This window comes from Procambarus clarkii, chromosome 13 (genome assembly GCF_040958095.1).
Source record: "Procambarus clarkii isolate CNS0578487 chromosome 13, FALCON_Pclarkii_2.0, whole genome shotgun sequence".
In the NCBI taxonomy this organism is placed as follows: domain Eukaryota; kingdom Metazoa; phylum Arthropoda; class Malacostraca; order Decapoda; family Cambaridae; genus Procambarus; species Procambarus clarkii.
The window spans coordinates 19,706,274-19,725,706 of record NC_091162.1 but is presented as its reverse complement, the minus strand read 5'-3'; the positions used below and the strand labels follow the sequence as shown (position 1 = coordinate 19,725,706).

The following is a 19,433-nucleotide window of genomic DNA, read 5'->3' as shown; positions in this document are numbered from 1 at the left end:
TGGTGGTAGTATTAGTTATGAGTGGTACAGGTGATATAGTGGTAGTAGGGTTAGTAGTAGAGGTAGAAGTGGTAGACGTAGAAGTGCTACTGTCAGTAGTAGTGTTAGTAGACGCGGTACTGTCAGTTGTAGAGGTAGAAGTGGTACTGTCAGTAGTAGAGGTAGAAGTGGTACTGTCAGTAGTAGAGGTAGAAGTGGTACTGTCAGTAGTAGTGGTAGTAGTAGACGCGGTAGAAGTTGTGTCACTTGCACAATGAAATCCCATTAACATGTTGCATGAATGGACATGGTAGTACCAAGTATGTAGGTTCGAATCTTCTTCATGGCTCCTACTGCTTTTCTCAGCAGTGGCAGCAGTAGTAGCAGCAGCAGCAGCATTGTCAGCAGTAGAAGCTAGTGGTGTAACACTAATAGCAGCAGTAAATGTAGTAAAAAAAAATCTTGCTATCAGAGGAGTTTAAAATATTTGTAATATCATTAATTAGTATGATGAGCAGTTGCACCTCTCCTGATCTCACCCTTCTGACTTCTCCAGGAGCGACTCAAGGAGCTGAAGGCTGACCAACACCGCCACGGGGACTCAGGCTCTGAAACCGAATACTCTGGCATGACCCAGAGCGACGACCTCACACTCTCCGGCCGTAGGTCACCCTCGAGGTCCCCAGACAGGTCGCAAAGGAGGTCAGCCAGCAAGTCTCCAGACAGACCTCAGAGAAGATCGGCAAGTGGATCGCCGAAGAGGTCGTCTCGAAGATCGACCAGCGGATCCTGCAGGAGGTCCCCAGGCAGGTCTTCCAGGAAGCTCGCTGGAAAGTCCCCGAAAAAGGGGGCCCAGAAGAGTTCCTCTGTGCCTCAGGAGGTTGAAGCTAAAGAGACGACCTCGACATCTTTGGAAAAGTTGCCACAAGATGCCTCCTTTGCTCAAGAGAGCTCCAGGAGTGAAAACAAAGGTATCGCCAGGCCGGTGTCGCTTCCTGCTGCAGTCTGCCACGAATTCCAGCAGTTCTCCAATTTGAGGATTTCAGCGCCGCCAGAGATTTCCTCCAGCAAGCACAGCAATTCACACGAGTCTAGTATATCTACGAAAGATCAAAATATCTTGGAAGCCACTGACGTCTCAAAACATAATCCTCCCACTGAAGAAACACAGCGGATGGTGAATGATCCGTTAAAGTCAGTTTTGACAAATGGTAGTCTAACTAGTACGCAAATCTTGAGTAAGTCTCCGGTTGTCCAAGGCCTCACGCTGGAGGACAAGGGATCTGAAGCTAAGGAGGACAATCAGCTGGAACGGAGGAGGAGGCACTCAATGGAGCCTCTTAGAAAATCGATAGATAGAAGCAAGAGGTTTTCTGAAAGCCACAGAAGTTCGTCTGTTACAGGCAAGATGGGGACACAGAGCTGGAGAACCTCTTTCGAAATCCAGAGAAATGTATCAGAGGCGGGTAGTAAGGCGACCGATGTCCTTAAAAGATCCTCGTTACCAAGCAAGAGAAATCCGGATAATTGGAATTACTCGCCCGATGTCCGAAAAAGATGCTCCTTGCCGAGTAAGAGAGATCCGGATAACTGGAGAAACTCATTCGAACTTGAGAAGAATGCGCCTGAGCCTAAAGTAACCGTACCAGAGATTCCGAAGAACGCAGCAGAAACTGGCAGTGTTTCTTGCGATATCACGAAGAGACCCTCTTTCCGTAACAAGAGAGATCCGGATGGCTGGAGTAACTCGGCCGACGTCCGTAAAAGAGCCTCTTTACCGTGCAAGAAGGATCCGGATAGCTGGAGTAACCTGCCCGATGTCAGAAAAAGGTGTTCGTTACCTAGTAAGAGAGATCCGGATAACTGGAGGAAGTCGCTCGAAATCCAGAGGGACGCGTCTATAAAAGCCAAACACTCGCCAGAGTATGGCACAACGCCCCCGGGTGTTCGAAAATCTTTATGCGAAACAGGACACAGAGAGAGTAGCGAGAACCTAAACAAAGCTTGCGAGAAATCCAGTGAAAGCCTTAGACAATCGTTCGGTGAAAGCAAAAGCCGAAACTCTTCCATCACTCGCAAGGCGTCGATCGAAGGTGTTAATAATGACCAGCTTCGTACCAGCAACACAGCGCCCGAAGTCAGCAAGGAGCAGACCATCAAGCCGCCATCCGCCTCTCACGAACCCGGAAACGACAACACTGATGAAGGAATCGAACTGAGCTGCTGAAAAGGAGTCGAAAAAGAATTAAGAACGACCCCGTGTTCTGAACACTGGCCACTGGACAAATACTCGTTAATCCTTCAGCTCGTCTCCCTACTGGTGGATGAAGGGAACTCTACCTGTCAACATCCGATGAGGTTACCATCAGTTTTCATAGCGGGGAAAAATGTACAACTGCGCCTTTTGGGAGGGCAGGAGCTTGGCCAAGCTTGGCAGGAGCTTGGCCAAGCTTGGCAGGAGCTTGGCCAAGCTTGGCAGGCGCTTGGACAAACTTGGACAAGCTTGACGCGGGGATGAGGTCAGGAACAACCACATAGCCTTGTCGAGCACAGCTTAAAAAGATCAAATGTGTATAGTGACCTTCCATTAATTTTGTCCCCTTCCAGTGGAAGTTAGTGGTTCGTCGGTTCTGATATTCTGAACCTCCACTTACTGCTTGACAATCTCGCCACACGTCTTGTGAATTCAACGACTCATCCCAGTGTTCTCAAGATACAGGTGGCCAGCATCCCACAACGTTTAAGACGTGTGTTGCTGGGCACACGTCTTAAAGTCCGACGTCGCAGCGTAAACTCGACCTCGTGTGCATAAACCTATGGGAAAGTGTACTTTCCCTTCTCTCTGCATATAAACTGCCAGTTTACTTCAGTATTGGACTACAAGGTATACTTGCTAGGAGCCCAAGCTAAAAGGATCAAATTACAATCGACGAGTTGCAGCCCAATCACTTCCGTGACAAAAGTATTGTTGCATTAATTCCATGCATTAAATAACGCAACTCGGAGGAGGCTAAAAATGTCCCCCCAAGCTGAGTGCGTTGCACCTGAATATTGCAAGTGTGCGTCGCTAAGTTCTGTAATGGCTGCTTCAGGGAGCTCCACTTCCACTGAAATGTACGCAATTAAAATGCTGTACTTTTCTGTACTGATCTCCCGTGACGTCATGCTAATTTGGCCACAGGTCAGCGAGTTAGCCTCAGTTTCAGGGGTCAATAGATTCAAAAATAAAAATGGTTCTATTTCAATAAAACTTTTTTGATGTGTTATATATGAAAAAGGGTTCCCACCAAACACACACCGAAACTACGACGTTGGTACAACGTTCGAACAAGTTTTAACACCTCCTAACCAGTTATAACAACCAATATAGCAAGTTGTAACAACGTTCTAATACGTTATAAACACGTTAAGCCAAGAGGTAGCAACTTTATTACAAGTTGTACCAAGCGGAAAATAGAGACTGTTTCGGTTTGTGTTTCCAGGGTTTCATCTGGTCCAAGTTTCAGCATCGTAGCATAAATAGGGTGAAAAAAAAAATATTGAAGTAGATGTCAAATTTTCCAAAATGGTCAACAACGATTATCAAACACAAGTGTCAACTGAAATAATGTCTATGACTCTCAGCTATCACAATAGCATATATTAAAAATATATATAATTATTTTTATTAAAAAAATTTAGTTAAAAAAAATGTTTATTTTTTTTAATTTTAGCTTTCTTATTTGTTTATCGGACGATTTGCACGAAACTTGTACACCTGACTGCACGTAAGCCTATCTGTAAGTGTGCCAATTTCAGAAGAAATTGGTTGATGTCAACCTCAGCCACAGATGGCAGCACCTTAGACTTTATTTTTTACTTAGTTACCCATGGTCACTTGATGGAGCGCCGCCCTGCTCCTTATTGTCCTAATTGCATTGTCCCTCTTACGGTCGTGCATGTCCTTCTTGAATGTCCTGACTTCCAGGACGAGCGTGTGTCTTCCTTTCCGACCGTCCCTCGCGGTCACCTGTCCCTCGATAGAATTCTTGGTGACTCGGATACTTTTGATATCGTTCGCCTTATGCGTTTCTGTTCTCATATTGGCATCCTTGGTGATATTTAGCGTCCTCTGATTATTCCGCACATTTGATGGTGCAACACAGCCTTCCCGGTTTGGTGCCTTCTTTTGATAATTACTTAATTATTTACTTAGTTATTTCAAGTAACATAAATTTTCACATAACTCTTTAATTTTTTATTCAATTTACATGAAAATTACACCTTATATGTAGAGTTTGTCTCTAAAATATAGGGCCAGCGTTTTTCCTAAGTTCATTTATTGATTTTATAATAGCAATAAACATGTTACATTTGCACATTTTTTTTTTTTGGGGGGGGAGGAGGGGAACTTTGACAATTTCTATAAGAAAACTAAACACTCGGATTTAATTTAATTTTAGAAAATCCCCGGCCTCAGATCCTTTATTATATGCTAATATGTCAGAAAAGTGTCATAGAATGATTATATCTGAAACGTGTGGTTGTATATACACACTTGAAAATGTGTAATATTCGTTGAAAAAAAAAAAAAAAATAAATCTCCCTTTCTATTTAGGCTGCAGTACTGAAACTTGGAACAATTGCAACCCTTTTTATATGCAACTAGTCAAAAAATATTGGTTGACATTGAACAACTTTTAAAATACAATCTATTGGTCCCTTCAGTTGAGTATCAATTGGATTAGTTAGTATCAGTTGAACGAACTTATTAATATCAGTTGGATGAATTAATCTGTTGCGTTAATATCAGTTGGATGTGAGTAAGTTATCAGTAGAGTTAATATCGCTCTAGTGAATTAATATTCGTTGAGTTAGTGTGAGTTGGGTGAGTGTGCATCCTTGTAAATATTTCGAACTCTGCGACATACAGATTCACTAGCTTGTCTGTGTTCTTGATAAATATGCATTAACCTTTTTATGGGGGGGGGGATAAACTGTGATTCGGTGGAACAATGAAGCTGTGGAACAATATGAAGCTGTGGAACAATGAAGCTGTGGAACAATGAAGCTGTGGAACAATGAGGCTGTGGAACAATATTAAGCAGTGAAACAATATGAGGTTATTGAACAATGAGCCAATGTAACAATTGAAGAATATGAAACATTGGAACAATGAGAGATTGTGACAGTGAAACACCATGATGCTGTGCACTGTGGAACACTATGGTGCTGTGGCACTATGGAACACTATGGTGCTGTGGCACTATGGAACACTATGGTGCTGTGGCACTATGGAACACTATGGTGCTGTGGCACTATGGAACACTATGGTGCTGTGGCACTATGGAACACTATGGTGCTGTGGCACTATGGAACACTATGATGCTGTGGCACTATGGAACACTATGGTGCTGTGGCACTATGGAACAAGTGTCAACCACAGAGAATTTTAATAAGGCAACCCCCTAATATTGTTATTATAATGAACGAAATATGTGTTATTGCGAATAAATTACTGCATTATAATACAATCTATCATACAGTAATGGTAGCAAATGGTTCTGTGATTGATACTGTAATACATCAAGGAGGATTTAATACAGTGGGTACAGTTATGTGCTCTAGATGATACAGGGATTCATTGTAATTGGTACATTGATGCATTTAATTGGTACAGTGATGCATTGTAATTGGTACAGTGATGCATTTAATTGGTACAGTGAAGCATTGTAATTGGTACAGTTATACATTATTATTATTATTTGATGCAAGAATACCTTATGAATCATTGTGAAATATATTATTATTGATACAGTAATGTATTATGAAAGATACAGTAATATATTATTATTGTTATATGCTTTATTATGCAATGTATAATGATGTATACAGTAATGTACATTAAGGAGATCACAATAATGTATAATATTGGATAAACTAATGCATGATGATAATACAGTAATATATTAAGGGAGGATCACAACAATAAAATATATCGGGTGCATGATACATTACTATGGTAATTACTATGGTTTATAGAGTAATGTATTATGGGGGTGGGGGGGGATGCAGTAAAGTTTATTGTTGGATTTAAAGGGTCGAGAGAGCCTGGAGGTGACACCTAAAGTAATGTATTTTGGCGGATACAATATACACTAGGATTAACACAATAATAATACATTTCTCTAGATACTGCAATATGTTATAATGGTTCAGTAATGTAATTGTATTGGATACAGTATAATGTATTTAACGACTTGGTAGTTTACAATACGGGATACAATACCTCAACCTGAGTCTTATACAACAATAATGTATTATGTTGTATCCCATATGACATCATAGTGGACGCGGATATGGGCTCTGATGATGCTGTAATGCATTTTGTTGTATGGAGAAATCCACTATGGATGCTACAATACTGTATTATGGGTGACAGAGTGAATGGTGGTAGATAAAGTAATATACAGCATTAGAAATAAATCAGAATGGGTGTATTATTGCGTTATGCTTGGTGCAGAATTGTAAAATGTATAATATATTGTGTTGGATACAGTGAATGTATAATTGTGAGTACAGTGATGTATAGTGATAAATTCAGTAATGATGTAATGAATAAACTAATGTATTTTTGAGTATAAAGTCATGTATGAAGGATACAATAACGTGCGTTATTAATACAACATAATACATCTCACCATGAATATGTGCTTCAAAGAAAATTGTTTAAATTGACAAACATCTGAAAAATATTAAATTGGATTAGATCTCAAACAGGATGCAGTTCTAAGCTGAATTAGATTCTAACTAGAACGAAATATTGAGCACGATTTGATTTTAAATTGGATATAATCTTGAGACTCAAATTCTAAACTGGGTCAAATTCTAAGCTAGATCAAATCATAAACAGAATAGTTTTTAAAGAGGATCTAATTCAATGATATAATACTGCAGGAATGTAATTTTTAACATGCAATAATTCTATAGGACCAAAGCAAGATGCCATTTGAAATGCGATGTATTCTAAATAAAATCAGATTTTATATAGATTCTAATGGCATACAGAATCAGATTCTATATTTAATTTAATACTATTTAAACAAAATGATGTTCAAGATGAACATTTGTGTTAAGAATTGATTTATGAGCTTTTGGTTTGTGAACACCGAGCTGTGGGGAAAGAGAGCTCTTAGCCTGTAAAAAGAGTTAATAAACATCTGTTCCTGTAACTTGGAATGGAAAACAAAACAAAATGAGTGACAGAAAAGAGGATATGATTTGCTGCAATATTGACGAGAAAACAAAGCAGAAAATATGTAAATAGAGACTAACATGCTTATCAAAGTTACAAAACAATCAAACGATTTTGATATATATATATATATATATATATATATATATATATATATATATATATATATATATATATATATATATATATATAATATATATATATAATATATATATATATTATATATATATACATAGTATATATATATATATATATATATATATATATATATATATATATATATATATATATATATATATATATATATATATATATATATATATATATATATATATATATACATATGTCTCATTGAATATGATGACCGCATATTCTGTATTTACTATCTTCTGATATAGGGCTGCTATCCCTCTAACTATTTTCTTAGCATAAGGGCTTAGCTGAAAGAGGAGTTCTCCAAAACTCATTTTCGTAATTTCAAGGTGAAGAAAAGAAGTGAATTACTATAGAATGTATTACACTTATTTATACAATTTGCACAACGTTTCGAGCCTCCATGGTTCATTCTCAAGTGAAAAGAATTTTCAGAACTGGTTGATTTTATACCCGCACTGGGTCAGGTGATAAGACAATAAAGATGAAAACATGGGGGATACATAAGGGATAAATGGGGGGTGAAGCACATAAGAACATAAGAATAGAGGTAACTGCGGAAGGCCTATTGGCCCATACGAGGCAGCTCCTATCTGCATACAAAGATTAATCAGGTGTAATTGGCCTGTTATGTTGAACAGTGTCTTCTGTGTTGGCATCGTTATGTTCTGGTCTTGTCCTTACTCTCATGGTGGGTAGAGTAAATAGTTCCGTGATTTGGGTGTTCGTGGTAGGTTGTTCTATTCTTATGTGAAATGCTTCAAGAATTTGTAATCTTTTTACATCTTGGGTTTTGTCTATTATACAGGTATTTTTGTTCAACATTTCTCTTGTTAGGGTGATGTCATGGGCTTGTCTCGTATGATTCCTGGGGGCACCGGATTGAAGATGGCAAGTCAAACGCCTCGTCAGCTTGGTCGACGTCATACCTATGTACTTAGATTGAAGGTTACATCCTTCGTGGGGGCAAGTGTACATGTATACAACGCTTGACTGCTGTAGAGGGTTCTCCGTCGGCTTCGGGCTGTTTTTGATAAGGAGTTCGGAAGTCTTCTTGGTTTTGTAGAATATTATCAGGTTTATGTTTTGGTTAGGAGTAGTGCTTTTTACTCCTTTACGGATTATTTCTTTCATTATTCTTTCCTCTTTTATATGTTCACTGTGCATGGTTGATTTGTAATATAATTTTATTGGAGGTATTGTGGTTTCTGTTCTAGGTTCTGGATTATACCATCGGTCCAAGTGTCTTCTTATAGCAGCGTTTATTTCCGCGTTGTTATATCCGTTGTTCACCAATACTTGAGTTACTCTTTCAAACTCTCTACTCACGTTGCTCCATTCGGAGCAACGCAAGGTAAGCGCTCGACGAATATAAGCATTGAGAACACTGGCTTTGTATCTTTGGGGGCACTCACTTCTACCGTTCAGGCATAATCCTATGTTGGTGGGCTTGGTATATACGTTGGTGCTTAAAGAGGTTCCTGTTTTTGTTATTAGTACATCCAAGAATGGCAGACTGTTATTTTCACTATTTTCATGTGTAAATTGGAGTACTGACACTCTCTCTAGATGGCTTTTTAGATCAATTAGTTCATCTGAGTCTTTTACTATTACGAATATGTCATCTACATAACGGCAGTATACAGTTGGTTTTTGTCTGCTACTGAAGACTCTGTCTTCGATGGTTCCCATATAAAAATTAGCAAATAAAACTCCTAAGGGGGAGCCCATTGCTACTCCGTCTATTTGTAGAAACATGTCTCCTTCTGGACTGATGAAAGGGGCTTCCTTTGTACATGCTTCGAGAAGACTCTTCAAGTGTGGCTCAGGTATGTCTAATTATATATATATAATATATATGTCCTTTCATCAGTCCACAAGGAGACATGTTTGTACAAATAGACGGAGTAGCAATGGGCTCCCCCTTAGGAGTGGTAAAATATACAAAAAGAAGAAACAAAACTACATCTGAAAGGTTAGGAAAAGGATAATATATTCAACAAAACACAATAAACTACATCTGAAAGGATAGGTTAAAGGGTTGGGAAATAAGAACATATGATAACCAACATAATGATTACACTAAGATCAAAAGAGGATAGGTAATGGGGTAAAACTAGGAACAAATGATAAAAACCTAATAAATACACTAAGATTACAAGAGGTTAGGTTAATGGGTGGAAGAATAAAAACAATTATAACAAACATAATAAATACAACTTATGAGCAACTTGATGAACTTTAACAAATAACCCTTGAATTGCAAAATGACCATTTGAGAAATTAACCCTTCAAACGAGTAAATTCCCACATTTAATTTCCAAAAAAATTTCCGGGAATTTTCAAAAAAATAAAAATTCCCGTGTGGATAGTCATCCCTACTACTTCCCCTCACCCACTCTGGTACATTCCCAGCTACACAACTTTGATCCCAAGTTTATATAGGAGTCTGCTGTGTGGGACGGAATCAAACACTTCATAATGAACAAATAAAAACCTACAGTTAGCACTCGCTTCTCTCTCTCTCTCACTTATTCTCTCTCTCTCTCTCTCTCTCTCTCTCTCTTGTTTTGTTACTGTCATTTGCTCTAAGAACTGTAATAGAATTGTTAGACATGAGTTAAATTGAAGCAATGTTGTCTCAGTGAGATTAAACAGGGTTATTTCCCTAGTGCTCCACGAGTCGCGGAGAAGTTGAGGACTTTGCAGGACCTTGCAGGACCTTGCAGGACCTTGTAGGACCTTGCAGGACATTGCAGGAGTGGCAGGAGTTGCATATTAGAAACATTTGTCTGCAGAAGCTCCTATGCTCCTCAAGATATGCAGTGACCACATTTCCTGTTTTCCATAGCTAACGCGGTTAGTACAATTTACCATTTCATGCCAAGATGGAGACGGGGACATGAGGCTTAGCAACGACCAGCCTATGACCATCCCCGGGTAAAGCCCCGTCACACTGCAAAGTTTGAAGCGAGCTACAAGCGTTTTGCTGCCAATTTCGTACAGTCACATAGTCAGAGAAACAGACACATTTTATGTTAAAAATATGTAAATGTTGGTATAACTCTACGGGCTTGACCAGCCATATTTCACTATCTTGAACAGTCCATTAACATTTCACCTTCAATATTTAGTGATACTAAACATTTATTTAATATATATAAATATAAATATATATTTATATATATTATATATTTAAATATATATTTATATATATAATATACATATATATTTAGATACTAAATACAATATTTAGTGACACATTACTACGCTTGACTGAAATATGCACACAGAAAACGCCACAAAATACACAGACACGGTCTAACAGGTATTGTGAAGGCTGCTACCGCTACGCTACCTCACTTGGATCTCGTTAACCTATAAGATAAGTTAACTTAGGAAGCCAGAATCCAAGGAGACAACCTTGAAATATTCCTTACGTGCTCATTCGTTGACGCAGATTTGATCTATAAATGGCTGTGTTCAGGGTAGAAACTCGACAACTGCGCGCTTGCAGACTTTTAACACGAAGTGAGCGTTGTCTTGCATTGTGTTTACTATCATTTCTACAGGTTATCTTCACCTTGTACAGTTACAACCATCGCCAGCTTGGTTGTAACTCTCTCTATACCAGACCTCTCTAGACATCGACTTCTCGGAGACTCTGCCTTGCTCCCTTCATCATCCTAGCTCCTCGGAGACTGTTTCATCACTACTCCAGCATCTGAATAGTATTTCTGAGTAATGGCAAATTTCATGATGATCGAGGCAGCATCATAGCAGCAAAATAATTCTGGGGTATTTAACCAACCAGAACTCCAATCCTCTCCCAGGCAATGAGATAGTGTGGGACCTCGGATGCTCTTTCATCGGTTCCTGTTATATGGGAAAACTCAGTGCCAAATGCTTCTGGTTGGTTAAATACCCCAGAATTCCTACCTCTCTTATGGCTTTGAAGTATAGTGTAGTGGATACAGCATGCAACTGCCACCTTGTTGGCCAGTGTTCGAGTCCCCTGGTGGGTGGAGTGTCTAAAAAAGTTATAAACTTCAGCTACTGGAATAGGGTAGTCTGTGCATATATATATATATATATATATATATATATATATATATATATATATATATATATATATATATATATATATATATATAAATATGTCGTTCCTAGTAGCCACAACGTACTTCTCGGCCTACTGTGAAAAGCCCGATTTGTCTGGGCAACCACTAACCGCCTCAGTGTTGCTGGGCGTTAGGTAACGGGGCGAGATGATCTGCGAAGAGATGAAAGATCATCTCCTTCATTAGGTAACTGATGGTAGACATCCCTGAAAAAATGAAAAATATAATAAAATAAGTACACATTTAAATTTTATTTGTAATGTGTTTCCTTTCAGATCTACTTACGAGGTGGAAGAAGACGGTTAACATACAGAAAATGGAAGCCTTCGCGGGGTAACTCGCGTAATACTTCGACGACCTCAACAAGCCAGACTTGAAGAAGCTGATCGCCCTCCTCAAGTAACTGGTGGGAAGCATCTCCTACTTGAAGACCGGCGCGAGGAACTTGATGGCCGGCGCGAGGAACTTGATGGCCGGCGTGAGGATCTTGATGGCCGGCGTGAGGAACTTGATGGCCGGCGCGAGGACCTTGATGGCCCCAATAGAGCGTTTCCTACGCAAGATTTACCGGCTAACGCCCGGTAAATCGCCGTCTTAAGTGTCCGTGACCGACAACCAAGTGCAGCAAGCCACCCCCGTGCAGCAAGCATCATCAGTCCTCCCTTCACCTGTGCAAGCCACCCCTGTGCAGCAAGCATCATCAGTCCTCCCTTCACCTGTGCAAGCCACCCCTGTGCAGCAAGCATCATCAGTCCTCCCTTCACCTGTGCAAGCCACCCCCGTGCAGCAAGCATCATCAGTCCTCCCTTCACCTGTGCAAGCCACCCCTGTGCCTCTTATCGGCATACATGGGGTATAACCCACTCAACTGTCCTACGTCCAGCCTTGTGACTGGAGGTCGTTTCAGGTCAATACTGCAATTACCGCATTGCATAGGCCAAAGTTGGAATACGAGTTCACAGAACTGAAAAAGCACTTTTTAGGCATAATCAATAAGTACCCAACAGATAACGTTATCCACGCCTTTGCCGATGGATCTATATTACGAAATGGCGAAGGTGGCTGCGCGGTGGTGATTCTCGACTACGAGGCAAAGGGTCTAACTACTGGACAAGGAAAAACCGATCCCATTCCCTTAGTATATTGGAAGTACATTGGAAAAAACGTCTCGTCAACAGAAGCGGAAATCGCAGGATTAATATTAGTTTTCGAGCATTTAAAGAGAGTTTAAAAGAACTTAATAGTCTTCTGCGACTGTACGCCAGCTCTCGAAATGTTAAACGATTAACGACCGTTTTATAGATATTTAATATAAGAATTTAGACAACTATTGTGTGAATACACCAATAAATATCAAAAGAACCATGAGTTTATTTGGATTGCTTCACACATTGGGATCAAATTTCACGATATTGCTGATAAGTACGCTAGACGAGCTGCACGAGAAAAAAAATGGCGAACTTAGTGTAAAACATTAAAATGATGTTCGCATGCTGACTGAGCCACATCCTGCTGTGACGCTGACTGATCCACATTCTGCTGTGACGCTGACTGAGCCACACCCTGCATCACTGTGTGGGTGATTCACTTTCTCTTTTTCTTTACTTCTAAATCTTCCTACTCATGTGCTCATCATCCGGAAGCAGAGAAATGAATGGTCCTATTATCCTGTACGGAGCTTTGTGGCAGAGCACATGTGATGTCCGGCCACTCTGAGGCGTTCTCCTCTCTCACCGCTACCCTCAGTTTCCTACCAGATAGGTATCCCCTCACCCACTCTGGTACATTCCCAGCTACACAACTTTGATCCCAAGTTTATATAGGAGTCTGCTGTGTGGGACGGAATCAAACGCTTCATAATGAACAAATAAAAACCTACAGTTAGCACTCGCTTCTCTCTCTCTCTCACTTATTCTCTCTTTCTCTCTCTCTCTCTCACTTATTCCCTCTTTCTCTCTCTTTCTCTTGCTTTATTACTGTCATTTGCTCTAAGAACTGTAAAAGAATTGTTAGACATGAGTTAAATTGAAGCAATCTTGCCTCAGTGAGATTAAACAGGGTTATTTCCCTAGTGCTCCACGAGTCGCGGAGAAGTTGAGGACTTTGCAGGACCTTGTAGGACCTTGCAGGACCTTGTAGGACATTGCAGGACCTTGTAGGAGTTGCATGTTAGAGACATTTGTCTGCAGAAGCTCCTATGTTCCTCAATATATGCAGTGACCACATTTCTTGTTATCCATAGCTAACGCGGTTAGTACAATTTACCATTTCATGCCAAGATGGAGACGGGGACATGAGGCTTAGCAACGGCCAGCCTATGACCATCCCCGGGTAAAGCCCCGTCACACTGCAAAGTTTGAAGCGAGCTACAAGCGTTTTGCTCCCAATTTCGTAGTCACATAGTCGGAGAAACACATTTTCTGCTAATAACATGTAAAATGTTGATTAAACTCTACGGGCGTGACCCCCCATATTTCAATAACTTGCACAGTCCAACATTTTACGTTCAATATTTAGTGATACTAAACCTTTATTCACTATATATATATATATATATATATATATATATATATATATATATATATATATATATATATATATATATATATTCTTGTTCGCATATATATATATATATATATATATATATATATTTAATATATATATATATTTATATTTATTTTTATTTTTATTATTTATATTATTATTTATTATATTATATTTATTTATATTAATATATATATATATATTTAATCAACATATATATATATATATATATATATATATATATATATATATATATATATATATAACTTTTTAGACACTCAACCCACCAGGGGACTCGAACACTGGCCAACAAGGTGGCAGTTGCACGCTGTATCCACTACACCATACTTCAAAGCCATAAGAGAGGTAGGAATTCTGGGGTATTTAACCAACCAGAACTCCAATCCTCTCCCAGGCAATGAGATAGTGTGGGACCCCCAATGCTTTTTCATCGAGCCCTGTTATATGGGAAAACTCAGTGCCAAATGCTTAATGCACAGACTACCCTATTCCAGTAGCTGAAGTTTATAACTTTTTAGACACTCAACTCACCAGGGGACTCGAACACTGGCCAACAAGGTGGCAGTTGCATGCTGTATCCACTACACCATACTTCAAAGCCATAAGAGAGGTAGGAATTCTGGGGTATTTAACCAACCAGAACTCCAATCCTCTCCCAGGCAATGAGATAGTGTGGGACCCCCAATGCTCTTTCATCAATGGTGGGTTGAGTGTCTAAAAAGTTATAAACTTCCGCTACTGGAATAGGGTAGTCTGTGCATTATATATATATATATATATATATATATATATATATATATATATATATATATATATATATATGTCGTACCTAGTAGCCAGAACGCACTTCTCTGCCTACTATGCAAGGCCCGATTTGCCTAATAAGCCAAGTTTTCCTGAATTATTATATTTTCTCTAATTTTTTTCTTATGAAATGATAGAACTACCAATTTCATTATGTATGAGGTAAAAAAAAAATTATTGGAGTTAAAATTAACGTAGATATATGAGGAAACCTAATCAACCCTACCTAACCTAACCTAACCTATCTTTATAGGTTATTTTAGGTTAGGTAGCCGAAAAAGTTAGGTTAGGTTAGGTTAGGTAGGTTAGGTAGTCGAAAAACAATTAATTCATGAAAACTTGGCTTATTAGGCAAATTGGGCCTTGCATAGTAGGCTGAGAAGTGCGTTCTGGCTACTAGGTACGACATATATATATATATATATATGTCGTACCTAGTAGCCAGAACTCACTTCTCAGCCTACTATGCAAGGCCCGATTTGCCTAATAAGCTAAGTTTTCATGAATTAATTGTTTTTCGACTATCTAACCTACCTAACCTAACCTAACCTAACTTTTTCGGCTACCTAACCCAACCTAACCTATAAAGATAGGTTAGGTTAGGTTAGGTAGGGTTGGTTAGGTTCGGTCATATATCTACGTTAATTTTAACTCCAATAAAAAAAAATTGACCTCATACATAATGAAATGGGTAGCTTTATCATTTCATAAGAAAAAAATTAGAGAAAATATATTAATTCAGGAAAACTTGGCTTATTAGGCAAATCGGGCCTTGAATAATAGGCCGAGAAGTGCGTTCTGGCTACTAGGTACGACATATATATATATATATATATATATATATATATATATATATATATATATATATATATATATATATATATATATATATATATATATATATATATATATATATATATATATATATATATATATATATATATATATATATATATATATTGAATAAAGGTTTAGTATCACTAAATATTGAACGTAAAATGTTGGACTGTGCAAGTCCCCCCTTCGCCTTGCCGCCCCGATCCTCACCGAACATAGGTGCATCTGCGGAACTGCGATGGCAGACCAATATGGTCGTCATGGTCTGGTATGTCGTAAATCACAGGGTAAAATCGCAAGACATGAAGAAGTCAACGATATCATCAAGAGGAGCCTCGCCACAGCCCGCTGCACGGCACAAAGAGAACCACACTTATCCAGACCTAACGACCCTCAGAAGCGCCCTGATGGGGTCACCTTGCTACCTTGGAAGGATGGTAAGCAAGTGGTATGGGACTACACGTGCGCTGCCACACTGGCCAGTACCTACCTCCACTACAGCACACGTGAAAGCGGTGGTGCTGCTTCTTTCAGGGAATCGCAGAAAATTATTAAGTACAGAGGTCTAGCACACTGCTACAGCTTTGTTCCGATCGGCTCGGAGACCCTCGGTTCGTGGGGAAAATGTGCATTGAAGTTCCTGAAGGAATTGGGGGACAAATTGATCAGCGCTACAAAAGACCAGAGAGCAAAAAGTTTCTTGTTCCAGCGCCTCAGTGTTGCGATTCAGAGGGGAAATGCCTGTTGCGTCTTGGGCACTAGTCCAACTTCAGAGGAATTCGAAGAAGTGTTTGACTTGCAACAATGATCGAACCCGTCTGTGACATTCATCAATATTTCCCATTGTTGTGTTTTTCAAGAGATCCATAACCTTTAAGCACCTTTTTGTATTATTATTTTTGTATGAACCCATGTATATATATATATATATATATATATATATATATATATATATATATATATATATATATATATATATATATATATATACATATATATATATATATATATATATATATATATATATATATATATATATATATATAAATATATATATATATATATATATATATATATATATATATATATATATAAATATATATATATACATATATATATATATATATATATATATATATATATATATATATATATATATATATATATATATATATATATATAACTGAAAACTCACACCCCAGAAGTGACTCGAACCCATACTCCCAGGAGCAACGCAACTGGTATGTACAAGACGCCTTAATCCACTTGACCATCACGACCGGACATAATGAGGTGATAGCCGAGGCTATTTGAACCACCCCACCGCCGGCACTCGGATAGTAATCTTGAGCATAGCATTTTACCAAATCACCTCATTCTTTGGGGCACACGTGAGGAACACAAATGCGAACAAGCCTGAATGGTCCCCAGGACAATATGCAACTGAAAAGTCACACCCCAGAAGTGACTCGAACCCATACTCCCAGGAGCAACGCAACTGGTACGTACAAGACGCCTTAATCCACTTGACCATCACGACCGGACATAATGAGGTGATAGCCGAGGCTATTTGAACCACCCCACCGCCGGCACTCGGATAGTAATCTTGAGCATAGCATTTTACCAAATCACCTCATTCTTTGGGGCACACGTGAGGAACACAAATGCGAACAAGCCAGAATGGTCCCCAGGACAATATGCAACTGAAAACTCACACCCCAGAAGTGACTCGAACCCATACTCCCAGGAGCAACGCAACTGGTATGTACAAGACGCCTTAATCCACTTGACCATCACGACCGGACATAATGAGGTGATAGCCGAGGCTATTTGAACCACCCCACCGCCGGCACTCGGATAGTAATCTTGAGCATAGCATTTTACCAAATCACCTCATTCTTTGGGGCACACGTGAGGAACACAAATGCGAACAAGCCTGAATGGTCCCCAGGACAATATGCAACTGAAAACTCACACCCCAGAAGTGACTCGAACCCATACTCCCAGGAGCAACGCAACTGGTATGTACAAGACACCTTAATCCACTTGACCATCACGACCGGACATAATGAGGTGATAGCCGAGGCTATTTGAACCACCCCACCGCCGGCACTCGGATAGTAATCTTGAGCATAGCATTTTACCAAATCACCTCATTCTTTGGGGCACACGTGAGGAACACAAATGCGAACAAGCCTGAATGGTCCCCAGGACAATATGCAACTGAAAACTCACACCCCAGAAGTGACTCGAACCCATACTCCCAGGAGCAACGCAACTGGTATGTACAAGACGCCTTAATCCACTTGACCATCACGACCGGACATAATGAGGTGATAGCCGAGGCTATTTGAACCACCCCACCGCCGGCACTCGGATAGTAATCTTGAGCATAGCATTTTACCAAATCACCTCATTCTTTGGGGCACACGTGAGGAACACAAATGCGAACAAGCCTGAATGGTCCCCAGGACAATATGCAACTGAAAACTCACACCCCAGAAGTGACTCGAACCCATACTCCCAGGAGCAACGCAACTGGTATGTACAAGACGCCTTAATCCACTTGACCATCACGACCGGACATAATGAGGTGATAGCCGAGGCTATTTGAACCACCCCACCGCCGGCACTCGGATAGTAATCTTGAGCATAGCATTTTACCAAATCACCTCATTCTTTGGGGCACACGTGAGGAACACAAATGCGAACAAGCCTGAATGGTCCCCAGGACAATATGCAACTGAAAACTCACACCCCAGAAGTGACTCGAACCCATACTCCCAGGAGCAACGTAACTGGTATGTACAAGACGCCTTAATCCACTTGACCATCACGACCGGACATAATGAGGTGATAGCCGAGGCTATTTGAACCACCCCACCGCCGGCACTCGGATAGTAATCTTGAGCATAGCATTTTACCAAATCACCTCATTCTTTGGGGCACACGTGAGGAACACAAATGCGAACAAGCCTGAATGGTCCCCAGGACAATATGCAACTGAAAACTCACACCCCAGAAGTGACTCGAACCCATACTCCCAGGAGCAACGCAACTGGTATGTACAAGACGCCTTAATCCACTTGACCATCACGACCGGACATAATGAGGTGATAGCCGAGGCTATTTGAACCACCCCACCGCCGGCACTCGGATAGTAATCTTGAGCATAGCATTTTACCAAATCACCTCATTCTTTGGGGCACACGTGAGGAACACAAATGCGAACAAGCCTGAATGGTCCCCAGGACAATATGCAACTGAAAACTCACACCCCAGAAGTGACTCGAACCCATACTCCCAGGAGCAACGCAACTGGTATGTACAAGACGCCTTAATCCACTTGACCATCACAACCGGACATAATGAGGTGATAGCCGAGGCTATTTGAACCACCCCATTGCCGGCACTCGGATAGTAATCTTGAGCATAGCATTTTACCAAATCACCTCATTCATTATGTCCGGTCGTGATGGTCAAGTGGATTAAGGCGTCTTGTACATACCAGTTGCGTTGCTCCTGGGAGTATGGGTTCGAGTCACTTCTGGGGTGTGAGTTTTCAGTTGCATATTGTCCTGGGGACCATTCAGGCTTGTTCGCATTTGTGTTCCTCACGTGTGCCCCAAAGAATGAGGTGATTTGGTAAAATGCTATGCTCAAGATTACTATCCGAGTGCCGGCGGTGGGGTGGATCAAATAGCCTCGGCTATCACCTCATTATGTCCGGTCGTGATGGT

The 19,433-nt window shown here is 40.0% G+C and overlaps 1 protein-coding gene across 1 annotated transcript in view; it reads left to right on the top strand.

The window, feature by feature from the left end:
- LOC123757234 (uncharacterized) overlaps window positions 1-6,626 on the top strand; it is a gene marked incomplete in the record, with an annotated part of 84,243 nt that extends 77,617 nt beyond the window's left edge. The window contains 1 exon segment of the mRNA XM_069323765.1: window positions 536-6,626. Coding sequence (XP_069179866.1) covers window positions 536-2,206 — 1,671 coding nt within the window.
- Between the last annotated feature and the right edge of the window lie 12,807 nt (window positions 6,627-19,433).